Source organism: Rhinoderma darwinii, chromosome 1 (assembly GCF_050947455.1).
Source record: "Rhinoderma darwinii isolate aRhiDar2 chromosome 1, aRhiDar2.hap1, whole genome shotgun sequence".
In the NCBI taxonomy this organism is placed as follows: Eukaryota; Metazoa; Chordata; class Amphibia; order Anura; family Rhinodermatidae; genus Rhinoderma; species Rhinoderma darwinii.
The window spans coordinates 372,713,468-372,734,959 of NC_134687.1; the positions used below are offsets into that span (position 1 = coordinate 372,713,468).

The 21,492-nt window shown below is 46.7% G+C and overlaps 1 protein-coding gene across 1 annotated transcript in view; it reads left to right on the plus strand.

Moving 5' to 3' along the window:
* Window positions 1–21,492, plus strand: part of CFAP95 (cilia and flagella associated protein 95) — a 118,235-nt gene that overhangs the window by 58,263 nt on the left and 38,480 nt on the right. The window contains exons 2-3 of the mRNA XM_075827962.1: window positions 6,037–6,299; window positions 9,190–9,301. Coding sequence (XP_075684077.1) covers window positions 6,184–6,299; window positions 9,190–9,301 — 228 coding nt within the window. The 5' untranslated portion in view covers window positions 6,037–6,183. The remainder of the gene's footprint in view (window positions 1–6,036; window positions 6,300–9,189; window positions 9,302–21,492) is intronic.

The following is a 21,492-nucleotide window of genomic DNA, read 5'->3' on the forward strand; positions in this document are numbered from 1 at the left end:
TGCTTGTGAATTTTCCTGCCTTCTGGTGTCTGATCAAGCATCCTACACTCCTGACTTCTGGACTTTTTAGAAACTGACCTCGGCTTGTCTCTTATTAACCCCTTTTTTTCTGATTTTGGATTATCTGCTCCTGGCTGGTTGTGAGCCTTGTTATTCCTGATATCCGCTTGCCTTCTGATTTGGACTTTCTGTTTATAACCTGGTTGTCTTGTTTCCTGCTTAGGTTAGTCTGCATTGCACCTCCTATCCAACGCTGAACTCTGCTAAGACAACCTGGATCCTAAGCAGCAAAGTCCATCCCACCTTGCGGTCGGCTTCGGCGAACGTCTTAGGGTCGCCCTAGACACTGTCGATCAGAGTTGTGACGGATTCGAGGTTGTGTTTTTATGTGCACGCTCTCTCCCGGCACTCTCCAGCAGCCTTTGGGTAATCGCTAAATTGCAATTCCATAACATATTCACAAGCCTACCTATATTAATTTTTTCCACGATGGAACCTATGAAAGCCCTGGTGGAACAAATGCAAGTTCTGACTCAGCTGGTACAAGGTCTGGCTGTAAGGATTCAACAGCATGAAACTGCGCAGGCCCGAGCAGTCACTCCAGCGGCATCTCCTGTGGAACCTAAAGTGAATTTGCCTGATCGTTTCTCTGGTGATCGTAAGTCTTTTGTTAATTTTCAGGACAGTTGTAAATTATATTTTCATCTGAGACCTATCTCCTCTGGAGCTGAGCAACAGAACGTGGATGTTGTTTTTTCACTCTTGCAGGGTGATCCTCAAATCTGGGCCTTTTCATTGGGACCTGATGCCCCTGAACTTTTTTCTGTGGAAACCTTTTTTGCGGCCCTGGGTTTAATTTATGGAGAACCAGATGTCACTGAAATAGCGTAGGCCAAGATTTTATCTCTCCAGTAAGGACTACATCCTGTCGAGGATTATTGTTCAGACGATGATCTATTCCTTCTCAGTGGAATGATGCTGCACTTTGTTGCCAATTCCGCTGAGGCCTTTCAGAAAACGTAAAAGATCTCTTAATTAATTATCCTCCATCCCTTTCTCTAGAGGATACTATGACCCTTGTAGTACATCTGGAAAAACTGCAGAGCCTAGATGGTTCCCGGGAATGGCATCTGGGCAGTCAGATTTTTCCCATATTTTCTAAAAAAGTCCTTTTGCATATTGATTTGTGTTTTGATAATGTTTTTGTTTCTGGACAAGCTTTTGTATATTGTGGTTCTGCAGCAAATTTCTTAGATTTTTAGGTTGCTAAAAAATTAGCTATCCCTCTTGTTCAGTTGAGTATCCCAGTCAAAGTTTCTGCTATTGATGATACTCCACTCGCTCAGGGGTCAGTCAAGTTCTCTACTCCGCCTGTTACATTGAAAGTGGGTACTTTGTATACTGAACAAATGTCTTTCTTTATTTTAGAAAATTTGCCCTCCGAAATAATATTTGGTATCCCATAGTACAGACACATAATCCTGTTATTGATTGGGTGAAAGCAGATTTGATTAAGTGGAATTCTAAATGTTATGATTCTTGCATATCTTTGTCTACTACTAATATCTCTTGCAATGCACCATTATTGCTTGAGTTTATTCAAGATTTTGAGGATGCCTTTTCTGAAGTCGGTTGTGAATCTCTCCGTCCTCATAGGCCGTACGACTGTCCTATCATACTTCTCCGTAATACTAAGCTGCCCAAGAGGCGGGTGTAAAATCTTTCTGCTCCAGAAAGGCAGGCCATGAAAGATTATATTAAAGACAGTCTCCGTAAGGGTCATATTCGTCTGTCTACTTCTCTGGTGGGAGCAGGTTTTCTTTTTTGTTGAAAAAAAAGATGACAGTGTCACGATCACAGGGTATGTGGACCCACCAGGCCGCTCTGCCGTAGCGGAGAGGCAGCTGACCAGGTCACAGTCTATACAAAAGTCTATAGCAGTTCGTAACACTTGGGTACATGAACTAGTCCAGACAGTGGCTGTGGCTCCAGCACGGATGGAGGTCGGTAAAGCAGCAGGTAGCGCTAGACGTGGCGGGCAGTATCCGATGTGGCAGAAGACACTGGACGTGGCAGAAGACACTGGACGTGGTGGAAGACGCTGGACGTGGCAGAAGACACTGGACGTGGCAAACAACAGCACGTGCAGTAGACACAACTCCAACACTAGTAGGCACAGGAATAAGAACAGCAAGGGATACAGGAACAGGTAACAGGGCACGGGTAACAACTGGAACGGGAAACACTAAGGGACCATTTGCAAGACAGACTTGGGATAAACTAACAATGCTCAGGCAAGGATCAGAAGGGCTGGGGCCTTCTTATAGACCAGGAAATCATGTGGTTAATAATGATGATTGTTTTACAGGTGCGCGCGCTGGCCTTTTAAGAGTGGGCACGAGCGTGCGCACGCATCCTACGGGACACAGCAGACCGGAGCGGAAGTGAGCGCTGGTGTCTCCTAGGAAAGAGATGGGGACCAGCGCTCAGGGATCCATGGCTGCGGGCGTCGGGAGGTGAGTAAACCCGACGGCCCGTGGCCATGGACGCTACAGTATCCCCCCTCTTACACCCCCTCTTCTTGAGGCCAGAGCGAGAGAGGAATTTTTTAATAAGAGCAGGAGACGCACTTCTCCAGCTTGGCGTATAAACGATTTTCCCTTAATCGTAGTAGAACTTGACGGACATGCCTCTGATGAGTCGTCGAATCTGTGGAGCAAATCAAAATATCATCGAGATAAACAACAACACAGACATAGAGGAGATTTTGGAAGATATCATTAACGAACTCCTGAAACACTGCGGGAGTGTTACACAGTCCGAAGGGCATTACTAGGTATTCGTAGTGCCCGTCCCGGGGTGTTAATTGCCGTCTTCCATTCATCACCTAGGCGAATCCGGACTAGGTTATAAGCCCCCCGCAGGTCTAGCTTAGAAATGACTGAGGCTGAGGAGGCTGGACAGGGCGGATCTGCAACAGACAACGACCAAGGCACTTGGAGAACCTCTCCAGAATTCCAGTCCAGGACTGGGGCATGTAGTCGAAGCCAAGGCAGGCCCAGCAGAACAGGATTGATGGCCTTGGGCAAAACAAGGAAAGAAATCAGTTCAGAATGAAGGACTCCAACCTGGAGCTTCAATGGCTGGTTTTAGAAACGATAGGATCAGGTAGAGGCAGTGCATTCACCAAGGCAACAGCCAAAGATGTCTCCAGGGGATCTGTGGGCAACTGGAGATGATCCACTAGCTCCTTTTGAATGAAGTTTGCCGCAGACCCAGAGTCAAGGTAGGCAGAAACCCGATGCGTCCTCTCGCCGGATACTAGGGTCACAGGAATAGTCAGCTTGGAACAGAATGCTCTATTAGGTACCGTTCCACCTAGGGTTTTCTCCCCAAACAATCCTAGGCAATGGGGTCTCTCTGGCCTCTGGGGACACAGACGCACAATATGGCCTCCGAGGCCACAATACAGACAAAGTCCAGAGTGCATCTGCGCTGTCTCTCCTGGATAGACAACTTGTCTTGGTTACTCTGCACAAGATCCTCTGGTGGGACGACTAAGGAGGATTGCTGGAAAGTAGAATTCACTCTAGGAAGTTCATTCTCCCGGAAAACCTCTTGGGAACGCTCCCGGATCCTCATGTCAACCCAGGTGGCGAGTAGGATAAGATCGTCCAGGGTAGAGGCAGATCGCGAGCAGCCAGCTTCTCCTTAATCACTGAATAGCATACTCGCCCATGGAGAGGTCTCCCTGGTGTAGGGTTTGTGGACCCACTAGGCCGTATCGCCGTAGCGCGGAGGCAGCTGGCCAAACAACAGGGAACCCCAGCAATACAATGTCCCGCACAAGGGTACCTGGATAGTCCAGACAGTGGCCGCAGCTCTGGTACTGATGGAGATGGGTGCAGTAAGTAACGTGGCGAATTCCTCTGGACATGGCGGATGACACAGATGCCGCAGGTTGCGCCAGACGTGGCGAATTCCTCGGAATGTGGCAGATGATACAGGACGTGACACGACTCCGACACTAGTAGGCACGGGAACAAGAACAGCACGGGATACAGGAACAGGTAACAGGGTACGGGTAACAACTGGAACAGGAAACACTAAGGGACCATTTGCAAGACAGACTTGGGATAAACTAACAACGCTCAGGCAAGGATCAGAAGGGCTGGGGCCTTCTTATAGACCAGGAAATCATGGGCAGTTGATGATGATGATTTCCTCTTGTGCGCGCTGGCCCTTTACGGGACACAGCAGACCGGAGCGGAAGTGAGCACTGGCGTCTCCTAGGAAGGAGATGGGGACCAGCGCTCACGGATCCATGGCTGGGGGCGTCGGGAGGTGAGTAAACCCGACGGCCCATGGCCATGGACGCTACATAGTGCCATACAGCCTCCTTAGTAGATGTGCCACACAGCCCCCCTTGTATATAGTGCCACACAGTCCACCCTCCCTTATATAGGACCACACAGCCCCCCTCCCCTTGTATATAGTGCCACACAGCCCCCCTCCCTTTTATATATTGACACACAGCTCCCCCTCCCCTTGTATATAGTGGCACACAGCTCCCCTTCCCCTTGTATATAGTGGCACACAGCTCCCCCTCCCCTTGTATATAGTGGCACACAGCTCCCCATCCCCTTGTATATAGTGGCACACAGCTCCCCCATCCCCTTGTATATAGTGGCACACAGCTCCCTCCCCCCTTGTATATAGTGGCACACAGCTCCCCCATCCACTTGTATATAGTGCCACACAGCCCCCCTTTGTATATTGTGGCACACAGCTTCCCCCCTCCCCTTGTATATAGTGGCACACAGCTCCCCCCTCCCCTTGTATATGGTGGCACACAGCTCCCCTCCCCCTGTATATAGTGGCACCAAGACCCCCCTCCCCTTGTATATAGTGCCACTCAGCCCCCCTTCTATATAGTGGCACACAGCTCCCCCTCCCCTTGTATAAAATGGCACAAAGTCCCCAAAACATTTTTTTACTTACCTTGCCCTGTTCCCGCGATGTGTGGAGTGATGCACAGCCTCCGGGCGGTGCGCAGGCCAGCATGATGAGGTGATGTCATCACGCCAGGATGCGCAGAGAGTCTTCCCAGCGCCTTATTGGCTGCAGGCCTAACGTGGCCTGCAGCCTATAGTATTCAATGTGGCTGTCGCTTGCACTGGGGCCTCCTCCGGTGGTAGTGACGCCACCAGGCATGAGGGGGCACGTGCCGCCCGCCCCATAAATGTCATGCCTCGGGCCCTGTAGCAGCAGGGGGCCCTAAGAGGATGGGGCCCTGGGCAATTGCCCAGTTTGCCCCCCCCCCCCTAATCCTGGCCCTGATTTCCACAATACATGTATGCCCAAATGCAGGAATGGTTGTTCAACAGTATTATTTGACCACAATATAGGGGTATTATGTGTACACTGTATAGCACTAGACTAGTATGTGGACACTTTTTGGTGGCATTACATGAATGCTCTATGGCACTTATTTGAGCTTTTTATGGGAATAATTATTGGGCACAGTATGGTGGTATGTATTATTTAGTCCTTTGCATGGTATATGCATATGAGCAGTATATGGTGCTATTACTTGTGCATTGTATGCTGCTATTTGGGCAAGGTATGGCACCATTATGTTGATTTTTATGGTAGCATTACCTAGATCTGTTATCTGAGTAATGTGTGGTGCTTGTATTTTAGCACTGTATGACACTAAGTTTCAGTAACAATACCTAATTATTTATAAAGTTATACTAGATACTAAAATTCAGCACCAGGTGCAGCTAGACCCCTACACGGGTGCTGAGTAGTGAAATAAACGCAAATACACAATTGCAGAGACGTCCTCCTCAGCAAGGCACTACAGAGGACATAGCGGATTGATCCTGACAGCACAGCGGCTTTTTGCGTCCTTGTTGCTATGGTAGCGGGTACGGCGAGTAGATACATATCTGTTTAAAGTTGACTGTGCCTGTCTTAGGTATATGTATAATGTTATTTACGTTAATTCTAACTATCGTTATATTTTTATAGGGGAATTATGCCTTCAGAAGAAAGAGAGAAGAAAGTTCGCGCACTATTTTAGTGGAGAGAATGCGCGGAAGAATATGTTAGCGATGAACCCATCTTGCTCCATAGCTAGAACTCAGCTTGTGAGTTGCGGGGTACATCTCGCTGACAATGGCGATGTATGTAACGGACGACTCTTTCAGGAGGGACATGCTGGAAAGGAAAGGCTCCTTGTACCTACGCTCCAATCACATGCACTATGATAAGCCCACCAAGGTGTCCGGCTGGTAAGAGGGGGCATGGCGTCAATATGGTGTTATTTATAGTGACAAGTAAAAGTGCTCTACACTTTATACATTAATAACTAGTTACCTTTTTTGTTAAATATAGGGGGCGCTCATAAGCAATTATAGGATATATATTATTTATTTACAGCAGTTAATTGTACAATAAAAATGGCATAAATGTACTAACAAATATTAAAACTATATAAAATGATAAAACAAATGTATTGTACAAATAACAATATCGATACTTAACCTCTTAACATAACCATTTCGGTGTTCGAGTATTTTCCCCATTAATAACAGTTCAGAAATTTATAGTACATTATTTATACATTTTTGTTAAGTTATCCAACTTATCCAAGTTTTTTACTTAGGGCTGGTCATGTATAAAGTAATCGACATTGTGGTCTTACAAGAGTGTTACAGCATGAGCATTCATTCAGCCCAAAGTCCGTCCCCCCCCCCCACGAAAATGGTTGGACAGCTCCGTTCTAAACTTCTGCTGGTTATCCGAATATTATTATTAGGGTCAGTTCACACATTGCGTAAATAGTGCGGATTTTCCCCATTGAAAATCCGCAGCAAATACAGTAGCCGCAAAGTGGATGAGATAAAACAAATCTCATCCACACGCTGCGTAAATACTGAGCAGAAAAAACGCTCAGAAATTGACCTGAGGTGTGGAATATTATTCCGCAGCGTGTCAATTGTATTTGCGTAAACGCTTCTTATTTGTTGCGGGTTATCCCCATTGAATTCAATGGGAGGTAAAACCCGCAATAAATAGCAGTTGTGGCATTTTTATGCGGCTATTGCATTTTTTGGGCGATGCCACCGCAAAAAAACGCAACTCAAAAAAAAATAATCATATACTTACCCAGGAGTCTGTTTCATCCTCCAGGCTGGCCTCCTGGGATGACGTTTTATCCCATGTGACCACTGCAGCCAATCATAGGCTTAAGCGGCGGTCACATGGAATGAAACGTCATTCCAAGAGGCCGGCCTGGATGATGTCAGAAGGCCAACCCCCTGGAATGACACTTCATCCCATGTGACCACCGCTGCAGCCTGCGATTGGCTGCAGCGTTATCCCAGGAGGCCGGCATGCTACCAGGCCGGTTAAGTGCTGAAGTTTTCCGCATCAGACATTCCGGGTGAAAAACTGCACCACAGTTTAGTGCGATTTTTCGCCAGGAATTCCCTGCGGCGGCACAGTGTGTGTGTGTGTGTTAAAGGGGTTGGCGTGTTAAAGGGGTTTGGCCGTCGAGGACATTTATGGCATATTCACAGGATATGTTATAAATGTCAGATAGATGCGGGTCCCACCTCTGTTTGTTAGCATGTATGCAGTGGGCGTGCATGTATGTGTTGAGCCTGGGTTTGTGTATGTGTGCATCCTGTGTAGGTAGTCAGTGTGTGTCAGTAAGCTTGCGAAAGTCTGCCTGTATGTAGTAAGTGTGCGTGTATGTACTCAATGTGCATGTGAGTAATGAGCAAGCATATGTGTGTGTCTATATTTATTAAACATTTTGTGTGTGTTTGCGCATGTATGTTGGGAGTGAATCTATGTTTGCATCCTTGTTTGTAGTGACTTTTGGTGGCATTATTTAAGCTCTGTATAATGGAATTATTTGAGCACAGCATGATTTATACCTTATGATTTATATAGCTGTAGTATTTGATCACCGCATGGTGGCAGCATTTGACCACTGCATGGTGGTTTTATTTGCACACTATAAGGCCCCATGCACACGACCGTATTTTTTCCCTCCCGTAAATACTGGCGTAAATACGGGTCCTTATCACCCGTATTCACGGACCCGTTTTCTCTGCTTCTCTTTACACTTAGAGAGAGATATTACACTGCACTAATAGGCAGCCCCTCTTCGCTCTATCCAGCTCTGATCGGCAGCCTCTTCTCTCTATCAGTGCTGGATAGAGAGAAGGGGCATCCCTTTCGGGCAGAGTTTCCGCATCAGAACGCAGCGATAGAAAGAAAAATAAGTTCATACGTACCCCGGCCGTTGTCTTGGTGACGCGTCACTATTTTGACATCCAGTCTGACCTCCCTGGATGACGTGGCAGTTCATGTGACCGCTGCAGCCTGTGATTGGCTGCAGCGGTCACATGGGATGAAACGTTATCCCAGGAGGCCAGACTGGAGGAAGAAGCAGGGAGTTCTGGGTAAGTATGAACTTTTTTTTGTTGCAGGTTTTTGAAGGAAACATTAGAAATCTATCTTGTGAGCGCCGCGCATGGTACTCACTGTCCAGCGGTAATCACTGTCCAGGGTAATGAAAGAGTTAGTGACTACCGCTGGACAGTGAGCACCATGCATAGCAACGCTCCTGAAATTACGGGTGCAAACACGTATTCACCCGTAATTATGGGAATCCCATAGACTTCTATGGGCCTGTCCGTGCCGTAATTACGGCCTGAAATAGGACATGTTCTATATTTTTCAACGGCCTGGGCACCTTCCCGTCTGCAAACGGGAAGGTACCTGTGGCCAAGAGAAGTCTATGGGCCCGTAATTACGGGCGTTTTTACGGTCGTGTACATGGGGCCTAAGGCAATAATATTTAGGCATTCTATGACTTTTTGGGGGACTTCCCTACTATGCCAGCAGTCTTCAATCCAGGAGAGTATGCAAATATGATGTGTGTATGTGGTTTCTTTTAAGTAGGCACTGTATGCTCAATGTGTAGTTTTTTGTATTTGGGTGTTTCACACAGTCTTAGGTGTTCATATGGCGCCATTTCAGATGGCAGAAAAGCTAAAATCTTTCCTGGGATTAACTCCATCAAGTGGCGATTTTAATGTTTTGTTTTTTTATAGCAAATTTTTTGTCCGTTTTATTTTATTGTTTTATTTATTTACTGTTGCTTAGGCACCAGAGTCGTGAGGCTGAACCTAAAGATTATGATGTCAATGAAGCTCCACTAGGCAAAAAGAATTTGTGTCACTCTACCTATAGACGATTTGGAAATGTAAACGCTGGAGTGAGTATCATTTATGTACCAGTATATTAAAGATTTTTTTTCTTCTGATTTTAATAAAATAAAAATATGCTTTACACTGGCCAGTAAGGCTGGAATTGAATCCATAAACTTGACCCTTGAAATTTTAGTCCACGTTCAGGCATGGCGAATTTACATGGTGATATAGCTGATAAGGTTAAAAAAAGACATAAGGCCATCCAGTCCAACCTATAATCCTAATCTGTTGATTCAGAGGAAGGCAAAAACTCCTATGAGGCGGATGCTAGTTGCCTCATGTTAGGGGTAAAAAATTCCTTCCCGATCTATGTCCCATGTGCAGAATCTAGTACCCATAACTTGTAATATTATATCTTTCAAGAAAGGCATCCAGGCCCCTCTTGAACTTGTTCAATGAATCAACCATTACAACATCCTGTGGCAGAGAGTTCCATAGTCTCACTGCTCTCACAGTAAAGAATGCCTCATCTATGATGGTGGTGAAACCTTTATTCCTGTAGACGTAGAGAGAGGGTGCTACTTGTCATGGTTACAGGCCAAGGTATAAAAAGATCATTTAACAGATCTCTGTAGTGTCCATTCACATGTTCTTACATTGTAATTAGATCACCCATAAGCCATCTTTTTTCCAAACTGAAAAAACCTAAGGGTATATTCACACGCTTACTAAAAAACGTCTAAAAAAAAAAACGGAGCTGTTTACAAGGGAAAACAGCTCATGATTTTCAGCAGGTTTTTTAGCAACTCGCGTTTTTCGCTGCGTTTTTTTACGGCGTTTTGGAGCTGTTTTTCAAGAGTCAATGAAAAACGGCTCAAGAAGTGACAAGCACTTTTTCGCGGGCGTTTTTTTTTACGCGCCCATTTATAAAACCGACCGTGTAAAAAACGGCCCCTCAGAGCAGAACACCGTTTTTCCCATTTAAATCAATGGGCAGATGTTTGGAGGCTTTCTGGTTCCGCGTTTTCGGACGTTTGCGGCCCGAAAAACGGCCAAAAATGTGAACATACCCTAAGGGTCTTCTTACACGGCACGATTTGGGCCGTTTAAATCAGGGCCGATGAACGAGACCACTCGTTCATGGGCACTCGTTTGTTCCTTTCACAAGGAGCTAGTATGGGGACGAGCACTCGTTACTCCGATAGCTCGTCCACATTCATTTCTATCATGTCGGCAGCGTGTCTCCCTGTTTACGCAGGGAGATGTGCTGCCAACAACGATAATATTTTCGGCTGCATAAACTATACGATCAGCCGATGTACGAGCGTAAACTTTCCTTTAATTCCCTTGATTGCCCTTCTCTGCACATGTTAAAGTTCAGATACAGTTAGGTCCAGAATTAGTTGGGCAGTGACACAATCTTCATGATTTGGGCTCTCCATGCCCAGGGCCGATTCTAGCTTTTGTTGCTGCCTGAGGCAAAATTTTTAATGGCGCCCCCCCCCCCCCCCAGCCTGTTCTACATCACTAGCATTTTATCGGAAAAATGGCACAAGTCTCCTCAAAAAGTTTTTTTTGAGAATTGTATTTGTAGGAAACCACACTGGGTGTGCACAACCAATGATTTTACTGTAGTTGATAAGGGAAGGGGAAGAGGGAGAAGCATGTGGAAACAAAAATGATGAACACTTTATTAGTTTGATATATTTATGTATAGGTTAAAAATTAACAACAGCACATAGAGTAATCGCAGAGACCCCTATAGTTCTGCAGTGGAAGGAATAAATAAACCCTATATATTAGTGTGAGCCCAACCTTGATAAACTGTGAGGTTATGTGCTAATAGCCTAATTCCTTAACTGCATGGAAGGGTCCAGACAATAAGAATGAAAGTATTGATGGGCCAGTTGCCCTGCACTGGAGTGGTGTTGCAATGCGAGGCAAATAAATTAAGAACCTGTGTTGCTATGCCTCTGCTCGTGCATCGAACGGAGGAAACACAATGGTCAGAAGCAGGCAGGGAGATGACTGCGAAATGAGCTGCCCCAGGGTCAATAGAACATGTACTATTGATCAGCGCTGTCGCTCCTCCGCTTGTGTGTCGAGCGGGGAAGGGATGACAGCAGCTGAACGTGGAGCCAGAGTAGAGCTGCGGTGTTGGCTGTCAAAAAGTGCTCTGAAAATAACAGAGTATAGGAATTACAATTGACAATCACCACTGTCGCTTCTCCGCTCACAGACTAAGGCCTCATTTACACGAGCGTGTGCGTTTTGCGCACGCCAAAAAACGCAGAGTTTGGCGTGCGCAAAAGGCACTTGACATCTCCGTGTGTCATCAGTGTATGATGCGCGGCTGCGTGATTTTCGCGCAGCCGCCATCATAGAGATGAGGCTAGTCGACGTCAGTCACTGTCCAGGGTGCTGAAAGAGTTAACTGATCGGCAGTAACTCTTTCAGCACCCTCGACAGTGAATTCCGATGACTATATCGAGTACTTACCGAGAACTTCCCGGCCGCTGCCTTGGTGACGCGTCCTTGGTGACGCGTCCTTGGTGACACGCCTCTCTTGACATCTGGCCCCACCTCCCTGGATGACGCGGCAGTCCATGTGACCGCTGCAGCCTGTGCTTGGCTTGTGATTGGCTGCAGCTGTCACTTGGACTGAATTGTCATCCCGGGAGGTCAGACTGGAGGAAGAACCCGGGAGTTATCGGTAAGTCAGAACTTTTTTTTTTTTTACACGTTCACGTATATTGGGATCGGAAGTCACTGTCCAGGGTGCTGAACCAGTTTAACTCTTTCAGCACCCTGGACAGTGACTGTCTCCTGCCGGGTTCGGTCAAAACGAGTTCGGCCGAACCCGGTGAAGTTCGGTTCGCTCATCTCTAAGACACTCCGTTCGGATGTTTGTAAACAGAAAAGCACGTGGTGCTTTTCTGTTTACATTCAGTTTGACAGCTCTTGCACGAATCACGCAGTTCGCACGGAAGTGCTTCCGTGCGACCTTCATGGTTTTCACGCACCCATTGACTTCAATGGGTGCGTAATGCGCGAAAAACGCAGAATTTTAGAACATGTCGTGAGTTTTTTTTCAGCGCACTCAAGCTGAGTAAAACTCACAGACTGTCTGCATGCCCCCATAGACTTGTATTGGTCCGTGCGACCCGCGTGAAAAGCACGCGAGTCGCACGGACGTATATCACGTTCGTGTAAATGAGGCCTAAGGGGAAGAAGCGAGGCATATGCTGCAAACCCAGCAGCGTGGGAGCAGCGAGAAGTAGGCAGGGCTCCAGCACTTTGTATCAATCAGTCTGCTTGCATGCAGGACAAGGGCGGCCAGACGGCTCGTGTAAGGGAAGGAGGCTGACAGTTAAATTTGCTAAGTTCTAGGGCCAAGGTTGATTGTTCATGAGTTAAAAGAACGCCCGACGCGTGTTTCGCCGGTATTTCCGGCTTCTTCTAGACGAGCTGTCTGGCCGCCCTTGTCCTGCATGCAAGCTGATAAAATGTTCATTATCATTTTTGTTTCAACACACTTCTCCCTCTTCCCCTTCCCGTATCAACCACTACATCACTAGCGGCCTCACAAAAAAAAAAAAATCATACCACCGATCATCTCGGAGATCATACAGTGACTACATTACTGATTAGAGGCAGAATAAATATTTACATTAAGGCCCCATGCACACGAACGTAAAAACGCCCGTAATTACGGGCCGTAATTACGGCACGTTTTTCCGGGGCCATGGACGTCTATTGGCCAGGGGTACCTCCCTGTATGCTTACAGGAAGGTGCCCGTGCCGTTTAAAAATATAGAACATGTCCTATTTCAGACCGTAATTACGGCACGGGCGGGCCCATAGAAGTCTACGTGTGTGTACCCGGGAATAGTCACTGTCCAGGGTGCTGAAAGAGTTAAATGATCGGCAGTAACTCTTTCAGCACCCTAGACAGAAACTACCAATCACAATATAGATCAACCTGTAAAAAAAAAAAGACGTTCATACTTACCCAGAACTCCCTGCTTCTTCCTCCAGTCCGGCCTCCTGGGATGACCTTTCAGCCCATGTGACTGCTACAGCCAATCACAGGCTGCAGCGGTCTCATGGACTGCCACGTCATCCAGGGAGGTCGGGCTGGATGTCGAAAGAGGGTCGCGTCACCAAGACAACGGCCGGGTAAGTATGAATTTCTTTTACTTTTACTGCGGAAAGGGCTGTCCCTTCTCTCTATCCTGCACTGATAGAGAGAAGGGCTGCCGATTAGTGCAGTGCAATTTTGCAGCGAAGACGTGCCCATAAATACGGGTGGAATACTGGTGACACCGGATCCGTATTTACGGGCACTGGTCCGTAAATACTGGTGCAATACGGGTCGAATACGTGTGGCCAAGGACCCGTATTTACGGGAGGACAAAAATACGTTCGTTTGCATGAGGCCTAAGTGACTCACCGGTGACGTCTCAGATTCTAGTTCTTTTACCCTTTTCCCCATCCGTTCCAGACCTCTATGATGACTTCTCCCGGCCACAAGCCATTTCAGCAGTTTTCCGCTCAGCTGTCTTCAGCTTCTCACTTTTCAAACATTTCTGCATCTCTAAACAAAGATATAATTCTTATGGTGCCACACACTACGCTCCTAAGTATAATAGCGCCATACACTGCACCTCTAATTATAGTAGTACCATACACTGTGTCGCACGCACGCACGCACACATACATAGAGCCCCCTGTAGATATTGCTCCACATATAGCCACAACCCCTGTAGATAGTGCTCCTCATATATCCGAAAAATTATTGGAGACCCTAGCAGCTGGCAGGGATAATTATATATGAACAGATAAATGTGCAGAGCACAAAAGAGTCCCCAATTTCCCAGCTGCTTACACTTCTGCAACGGTATATTATCTGTGGAAAACACCAGTGCTGCCTCAGATGATAAATCATCTGGATTAAGTTTCTTGGAGAGAAAGCTCGCCATACCCCTATGGGGTTTCTGAGATTTCCCTGGAATTTCCCTGCAGATTATTTGATTAGAATGGTACAGGTACGGTAGGGTCAAGGAGACGGGGTGATTAACCCACAATTGATTAGAAAAATTATTGGAGACCCTAGCAGCTGGCAGGGATAATTATATATGAACAGATAAATGTGCAGAGCACAAAAGAGTCCCCAATTTCCCAGCTGCCCCCCACATACAGCCCCCCCCCCCGTAGATAGTGCTGCACATATAGCCCCTCACACTTTTAGCAAAAAAAAACAAAAACTTTACATACTCACCTAAACCCGTTCCTGTGCAGTCTTCTTGCACTGCAGGTCTGCTGGGGCTGAACGACGCAGTGCTGAGTGGCAGGGCAAGTCATTCCGTCCAGCCAATCAGCACCTTTCAACATTGCGTCGTTGAAAGGCGCTGATTGGCAGGCTGCCTTGCCCTGTCATTCAACAACGCAAGTGGCGCGATGACGACATTGCGCCACTTACGTCTGTGAAAGGCGCTTAATAGCGGGGCACAGAATGTGTCCCGCCATTCAGCGCTTATGCATGTAATTGTATCTGAGTCCTATAGGTACAATTATAGTGCAGGAGGGGGTGGCGGCGGCTGGTTTCAGTGGCGCCGCCGCCCCCTCTGAGAAGGAACAGGGCGCCGCCTGAGGCGATATGCTCATCTCGCCTTATGGACGGTGCGGCCCTGTGCATGCCACCACACTGTATTTGAAATGAAACAACTGAGATGCAATTGAAGTGTAGACTTTCAGGTTTAATTCAAGGGGTTGAACAAAAATATCCTGTGAAATGTTTAGGAATTGCAACCATTTTTATACACCGCCTCCTCATTTCAGGGGCTCAAAAGCAATTGGACATATTAACACTACCATAAATAACAATTTTTTTTTAACACTTGTGTAGAGAATCCTATGCAGGCAATGACTGCCTGATGTCTGGAACCCGTGAACATCACCAAACGCTGGGTTTCCTCCTTTGTGATGCTTTGCCAGGCCTTTACTGCAGCTGCCTTCAGTTGTTGCTTGTTTGTGGGTCTTTCTGCCCTAAGTTTTGTCTTAAGCAAGTGAAATGCATGCTCGATCGGGTTGACATCTGGTGATTGACTTGGCCATTGCAGAATATTCCACTCCTTTGCCTTAAAAAACTCCTGGGTTGTTTTCGCAGTATGTTCTGGGTCATTGTCCATCTGTACTGTGAAGTGACGTCCAATCAACCTTACTGCATTTGGTTGAATCTGAGCAGAATTTATATCCCTGAACACTTCAGAATTCATCCGGCCGCTTCTGTCTTCAGTCACATCATCAATAAACACTAGTGGCCCAGTGCATTTGGCAGCCATGCATGCCAATGCCATCACACTGCCTCCACCATGTTTTACAGAGGATGTGTGTGCTTTGGATCATGAGCTGTTCCAAGCCTTCTCCATACTTTTTTCCTCCCATCATTCTGGTACAGGTTGATCTTAGTCAGGGCCGGCCTTAGGATAGATTGCACCCCGTGTGAAATTTTTTTGGGCGCCCCACCCCCATCATAAAAAAAATTCTCCATAAAAAAAGTATAATGCCCTATATAATGCCCCTTTAGTGCCCCCCCATACAGTATAATAATAATAATATTTAATAATATATTATAACCCCTTCAAGGACACAGTATTTTGTCCTCTAATTGTGCCCACACAGTATTATGCCCCCTTTAGTACCCCTACACAGTATAATGTCCGCTTAGTGGCCCCCACACAGTATAATGCCGCCTCCCCTGGCTGCCTCACACAGCCCCCCCTTGTAGATAGTGCCCACCCCTGTAGATTGTGCCATACAGCCTCCCTGTAGACAGTGCCATAATCCCCCACCTCCGCCTTGTAGATCGTAACATTCAGCCCCTCACCTCCCCCTTGTAGACAGTGCCCCCCGAACAAAAAAATACTTGTACTCACCTAGGCCCAGTTTCCACGATGAATTGAGCTTCTCCACGACGGGATCCTTGCGTAGGCCGGCGTGATCCTGTAGCCTAGTAAAGAGTTTCCCAACCTTTATGGACTCGCGGCACCACTGCAAAAATAACATTTCCTCAGGGCACCCCTACCAAATTTTTTTTTGAGAAAGACAGAAAACGGCTAAAAATAAGCACTACTTCGATTTTTGTAAGGCAAGAAAAATCTGCCTCAAAATTCCTTCAGGAATTTTGAAGCCGGTTTTGAATTGACAGCGTTCTTTGACCTTTTTTTTTTTTTTGCCGTTGAAGCTAATGCAAAAGACACAGGCAAAAAAGCACTCCAAGCGGGCGTAAGGTATTTTCTGCCTTCTATTCATTTCAATTGGAACTCCGAGGTGGAAACCACTTGAAGATTATTAGCCCCCCACTCACAGTAAAATGACCATCAGCCCGCCACTCACAGTAAAATGACCATCAGCCCACCATTCACAGTAAAATGACCATTAGCCCAGCACTTAGATTCCTCCACACAGCCCCCTTGTAGGTAGTGCCACACGGCCCCCTTGTAGGTAGTGCCACACGGCCCCCTTGTAGGTAGTGCCACACGGCCCCCTTGTAGGTAGTGCCACACGGCCCCCTGGTAGGTAGTGCCACACAGCCCCCTGGTAGGTAGTGCCACACAGCCCCCTGTAAGGTAGTGCCGCACAGACCCATGGTAGATAGCACCCCCCCTTCCTGTAGATAGCGCCATATATGGACAGTGGCATCAGGGGCAACTCCTGAAGCGGAATCTCCATCCACAGCGTTGCCAACGCTGTGACCGGGAATTCCACTCCAGGAGAAGCCCCTGTGTCTGTGTCCATTTATGGACCGTGACGTCAAGGGCTTCTCCTGGAGAGGAATCCCTGGTCACAGAGTCGACAACGCTGTGGACGTTCAGGAGTTGCCCCTGATGTCCCTATCCATATATGGACAGAGACATCAAGCGCTCCATCCAGGAGCGGAATCCCAGGCCACAGGGGGATTCTGCTCCTTCAGGGAGCTACAGTGGCGCAAGTAGATACCTCCCTGCTCCGCTATAGTGGCGTCGCTACTGCTGTAGCAGCCACAGCGGCGCCGCCGGCCATGGGACGGTCCCGATGGGCGTCACGGGCGCCCTCAGGCCGTGTCGCCGCTGTGGCTGCTACAGCGGTAGCGAGACACCACTGAGTGAAGAAGCGCCCGGGCGCAAATGCGGCTGCTGAGTCGCCGGGCCCGGGCGCTTCTGAAACAAGTAGGGGAAGGGAGCCAGCGCAGCGCCCCCTTCCACCTGCTGGAGTGATGTGCCCTGTGCAATGGCACAGGTCGCACACCCCTAAGGCCAGCCCTGATCTTAGTTTCATCTGTCCAAAGAATGCTGTTCCAGAACTGGGCTGGCTTCTTTAGATGTTGTTTGCCAAAGTCTAATTTGGCCTTTCTATTTTTGAGGCTGATTAATGGTTTGCACCTTGTGGTGAACCTTCTGTATTTGCTCTCATGATACTGATACACCTACTTCCAGAAGAGTGTTCTTCACTTGGGTAGATGTTGCGAAGGGGTTTTTCTTCACCATGGAAAAGATTCTGCGATCATTCACCACTGTTGTCTCCCATGGACGTCCAGGCTTTTTGGAGTTCACGAGATCACCAGTGCGCTCTTTTTTTTTTTTTTCAAGAATGTACCAAACTGTTGATTTGGTCACTCCTAACATTTGTGCTCTCTCTCTGATGGATTTCTTCATTCTTTTCAACCTAACGATGGTCTGTTTCACTTGTATTGAGAGTTTCTTTGACCTCATATTGTGGGTTCACAGCAACAGCTTCCAAATGCAAATGCCAGACCTTTTACCTGCTTAATTGATGATGGATTAACGAGGAAATAATCCATGCAGCCCATTAAATAGCTTTTTATATAATTGTCCAATTACATTTGGTCCCTTGAAAAAGAGGCAGCTATGTATTAAAGAGCTGTAATTCCTAAACCCTTCCTCAAATTAGGATGTGAACACCCTCAAATTAAGGCTGAGAGTCTGCACTTTAAAGTATAGCTAAACGTTTGACAAACTTCTGACATGTCATAGTGACATGTCAGAAGTTTGGATTGGTGGGTGTCCGAGCACTGAGACCCCCGCCAATCGCTAGAACAAGGCAGCTGAAGCGCTCGCGTGAGCGCTCAGCCACCTCGTGTCTGATCGGCTTTTTCCGGAAATAAATGTATCCGTGTACGGACTCAATAGAATGTCTATGAGCCCGTATTCCGATACATCGGCATTCCGGAAAAAGCCGAACAGACACGAAGCGGCTGAGCGCTCACTCGAGCGCTTCAGCTGCTTCGTTTTAGCGATTGGTGAGGGTGTCAGTGCTTGGACCCCCACCAATCCATACGTCTGACATGTCACTATGACATGTCAGAAGTTTGTCAAATGTTTAGCTATACTTTAAGCCCATAGTCATTATATAACTGTATATTCAATATGTTTTGGTAAACAGCTAAAATGCCAAAACTTGTGTCACTGTTCAAATAATTTTGGACCTAATTGTTTTTATGTTTTACTACTTTTACAAAGAAGAAACTGATTGTTAAAAATAAGGGTATGTTCACACACACACACACACTTTTCAGATGTAATTCGGGCGTTTTACGCCTCGAATTACGCCTGAAAAAACGGCTCCATTACGCCTACAAACATCTGCCCACTGCTTTCAATGGGTTTTACGATGTTCTGTTCCCACGAGGTGTTATTTTATGCGTCCCTGTCAAAAGACGGCGCGTAAAAAGACGCCCGCGAAAAAGAAGTGCATGTCACTTCTTGGGACGTTTTTGGAGCCGTTTTTCATTGACTCCATTGAAAAACAGCTCCAATAACGTCCGTAAAATACGCAGTGAAAAACGCGAGTTGTTAAAAAACATCTGAAAATCAGGAGCTGTTTACGCCTGAAAACAGCTCCGTATTTTCAGACGTATTTTTCTAAGCCGTGTGAACATACCCTAAAATTAGTGTTTTGTTGCCATATTCTGATAGCCATAGCTTTTTTATTTTTCCGTCGATTGAGCGGTATGAGGTGCTTATTTTTGTCTTTTGCATCTGACGTCTTGGATTTACCATATAATACAGTAGCATTTTAGACAATCAGATTTTCAAAATCTCATGTACACGTTGCTGTTTTGTCTACGCGTAAATTGACAAACTGCGGATTTTACAATCTGCAGCATGCCAGTTTTTTGTGCGGATGCCCCCTGAGTATTTCACGTCTTTCAGGCTACATGCACACAAAACCGCATCAATACGCAGGAAATTTGCAGGTAAAAACCACACCTAATCGGGTGATTTTTACGTTTTAATGTGTTTTTCGGAATGTTATCATGCTGCGGGTTTTGGTGCGATTTTTCCTCAGCACTAGACAGATATAATTCACAAGCGGAAAGCAAGATAAATTGACGTGCTGCGGTTTCTAAAAACGCAGCGCAGGTCAATATCCGTCCCGAAAAATACCGCAGAGTGTACATGAGATTTCCTGGAATCTCATTGACACGAAAAAAACGCACGTAATACGCATCATGTGCATTGAGCCTTAAGATAAGCACCACATATTAATGCACAGAAAAAATCTGCACCGTGTAGATGAGATTTCTTGAAATCTCATTTACTTTGCTGGTACTGTATTACGCTGCGGATTTGCTGCATGAAAATCCGTGCTGCAAATCCGCACGTAATACGCAACGTGTATATTCAGCCTTAGCCCTAATGCACACGACCGTCCAGTCCGTGATCCGTGGAAAAATGAGACATGTCCTATCTTTTCACGGATTGGAGAGTTTCCACTAGATATCATATAGATATGAGATGGATGGATAGATACTGGAGAAAAAAAAAAAGTGTTTTATTGTTACATACTGTTTTTCCTCTCCTGACAGCCTGCCAGGAGAGGGAGAAGTTACAGCAGGTCGGCATGTGGCGGGCCCCTAACAGAGCGCAGGGAAGAGACTGTGATGAGCTCTGCTGCTGTCCGGTCTGTGAGAGGCAATTCGGTAGCAGAAGAAGTGCAGGTCTAGCGAGGGTACAAGGGAGCCGCCGCTAGACCTGTGCTTCTTCTAGTGACCGGACAGCAGCAAAGCTCATCAGTCTCTTCCCTGCACTCTGCTGCTGCCGGTTACAGTAGTGTAGAGAGGGAGGAGAGGGGACAGGGAGCCGCCAGACCATCGCTTCTCATAGGGAACCGCCTTTCATATACTATAGACCAGACAGCAGCAGAGCTGTCATTCTCTTACCTGCACACTGCTGCTGCTGGTTACAATAGTGTATAGAGGGAGAAGATGGGACAGGCAGCCGCCGGACCTACGCTTCTTATAGGGAAGCGCCTTTCACTTACTATAGACCGGACAGCAGCAGAGCTGTCATTCTCTTCCCTGCGCTCTCCTGCTGGTTACTCCATAGAGAACTGTATAGTATATAGAGGCAAAGAGACCTTCCTGACATCACGATGGGGGCGTGCACATCTGACGTTAGGATGGGGCCTCCGCCCATCCTTACACACAGGCAGCCGGATACATAAAAGCAGTGTACGGATTTCTGCTAGCAACAGGAGAAATGCAATAAATAAAATGAAGTAGAAAAATGTCAGTGACCATTTAAAACACATATAACACAAAAAGGTGCCCAAATTCCTTAATAAAGTATATTCCAAAATATTTATATTACACATGCTGCTAGAATATAAAAAGTTGATCGAACGTTTAGTTATGCTTTAATCAGCCCAAAAGCTAGGCCGCATTAGACTTTGCCAAACAACATGTAAAGAAGCCGCCCAGTTCTGGAACAGCATTCTCTGGACGGATGAAACTAAGATCAACCTGTACCAGAATGATGGGAGGACGAAAGTATCGAGAAGGCTTGGAATGGCTCATGATCCAAAGCACACCACATCCTCTGTAAAACATGGTGGAGGCAGTGTGATGGCATGAGCATGCATGGCTGCCAAAGGCACTGGGTCACTAGTGTTTATTGATGATGTGACTGAAGACAAGCAGCCGGCGGTTGAATTCTGAAGTGTTTAGGGATATACTTTCTGCTCAGATTCAACCAAATGCAGCAAGGTTGATTGGTGGTCACTTCACAGTACAGATGGACAATGACCCAAAACATACTGCAAAAGCAACCCAGGAGTTTTTGTTAAGGCAAAGAAGTGTAATATTCTGCAATGGCCAAGTCAGTCACCAGATCTCAACCCGATCGAGCATGCATTTCACTTGCTTAAGACAAAACTTAAGGCAGAAAGACCCACAAACAAGCAAAAACTGAAG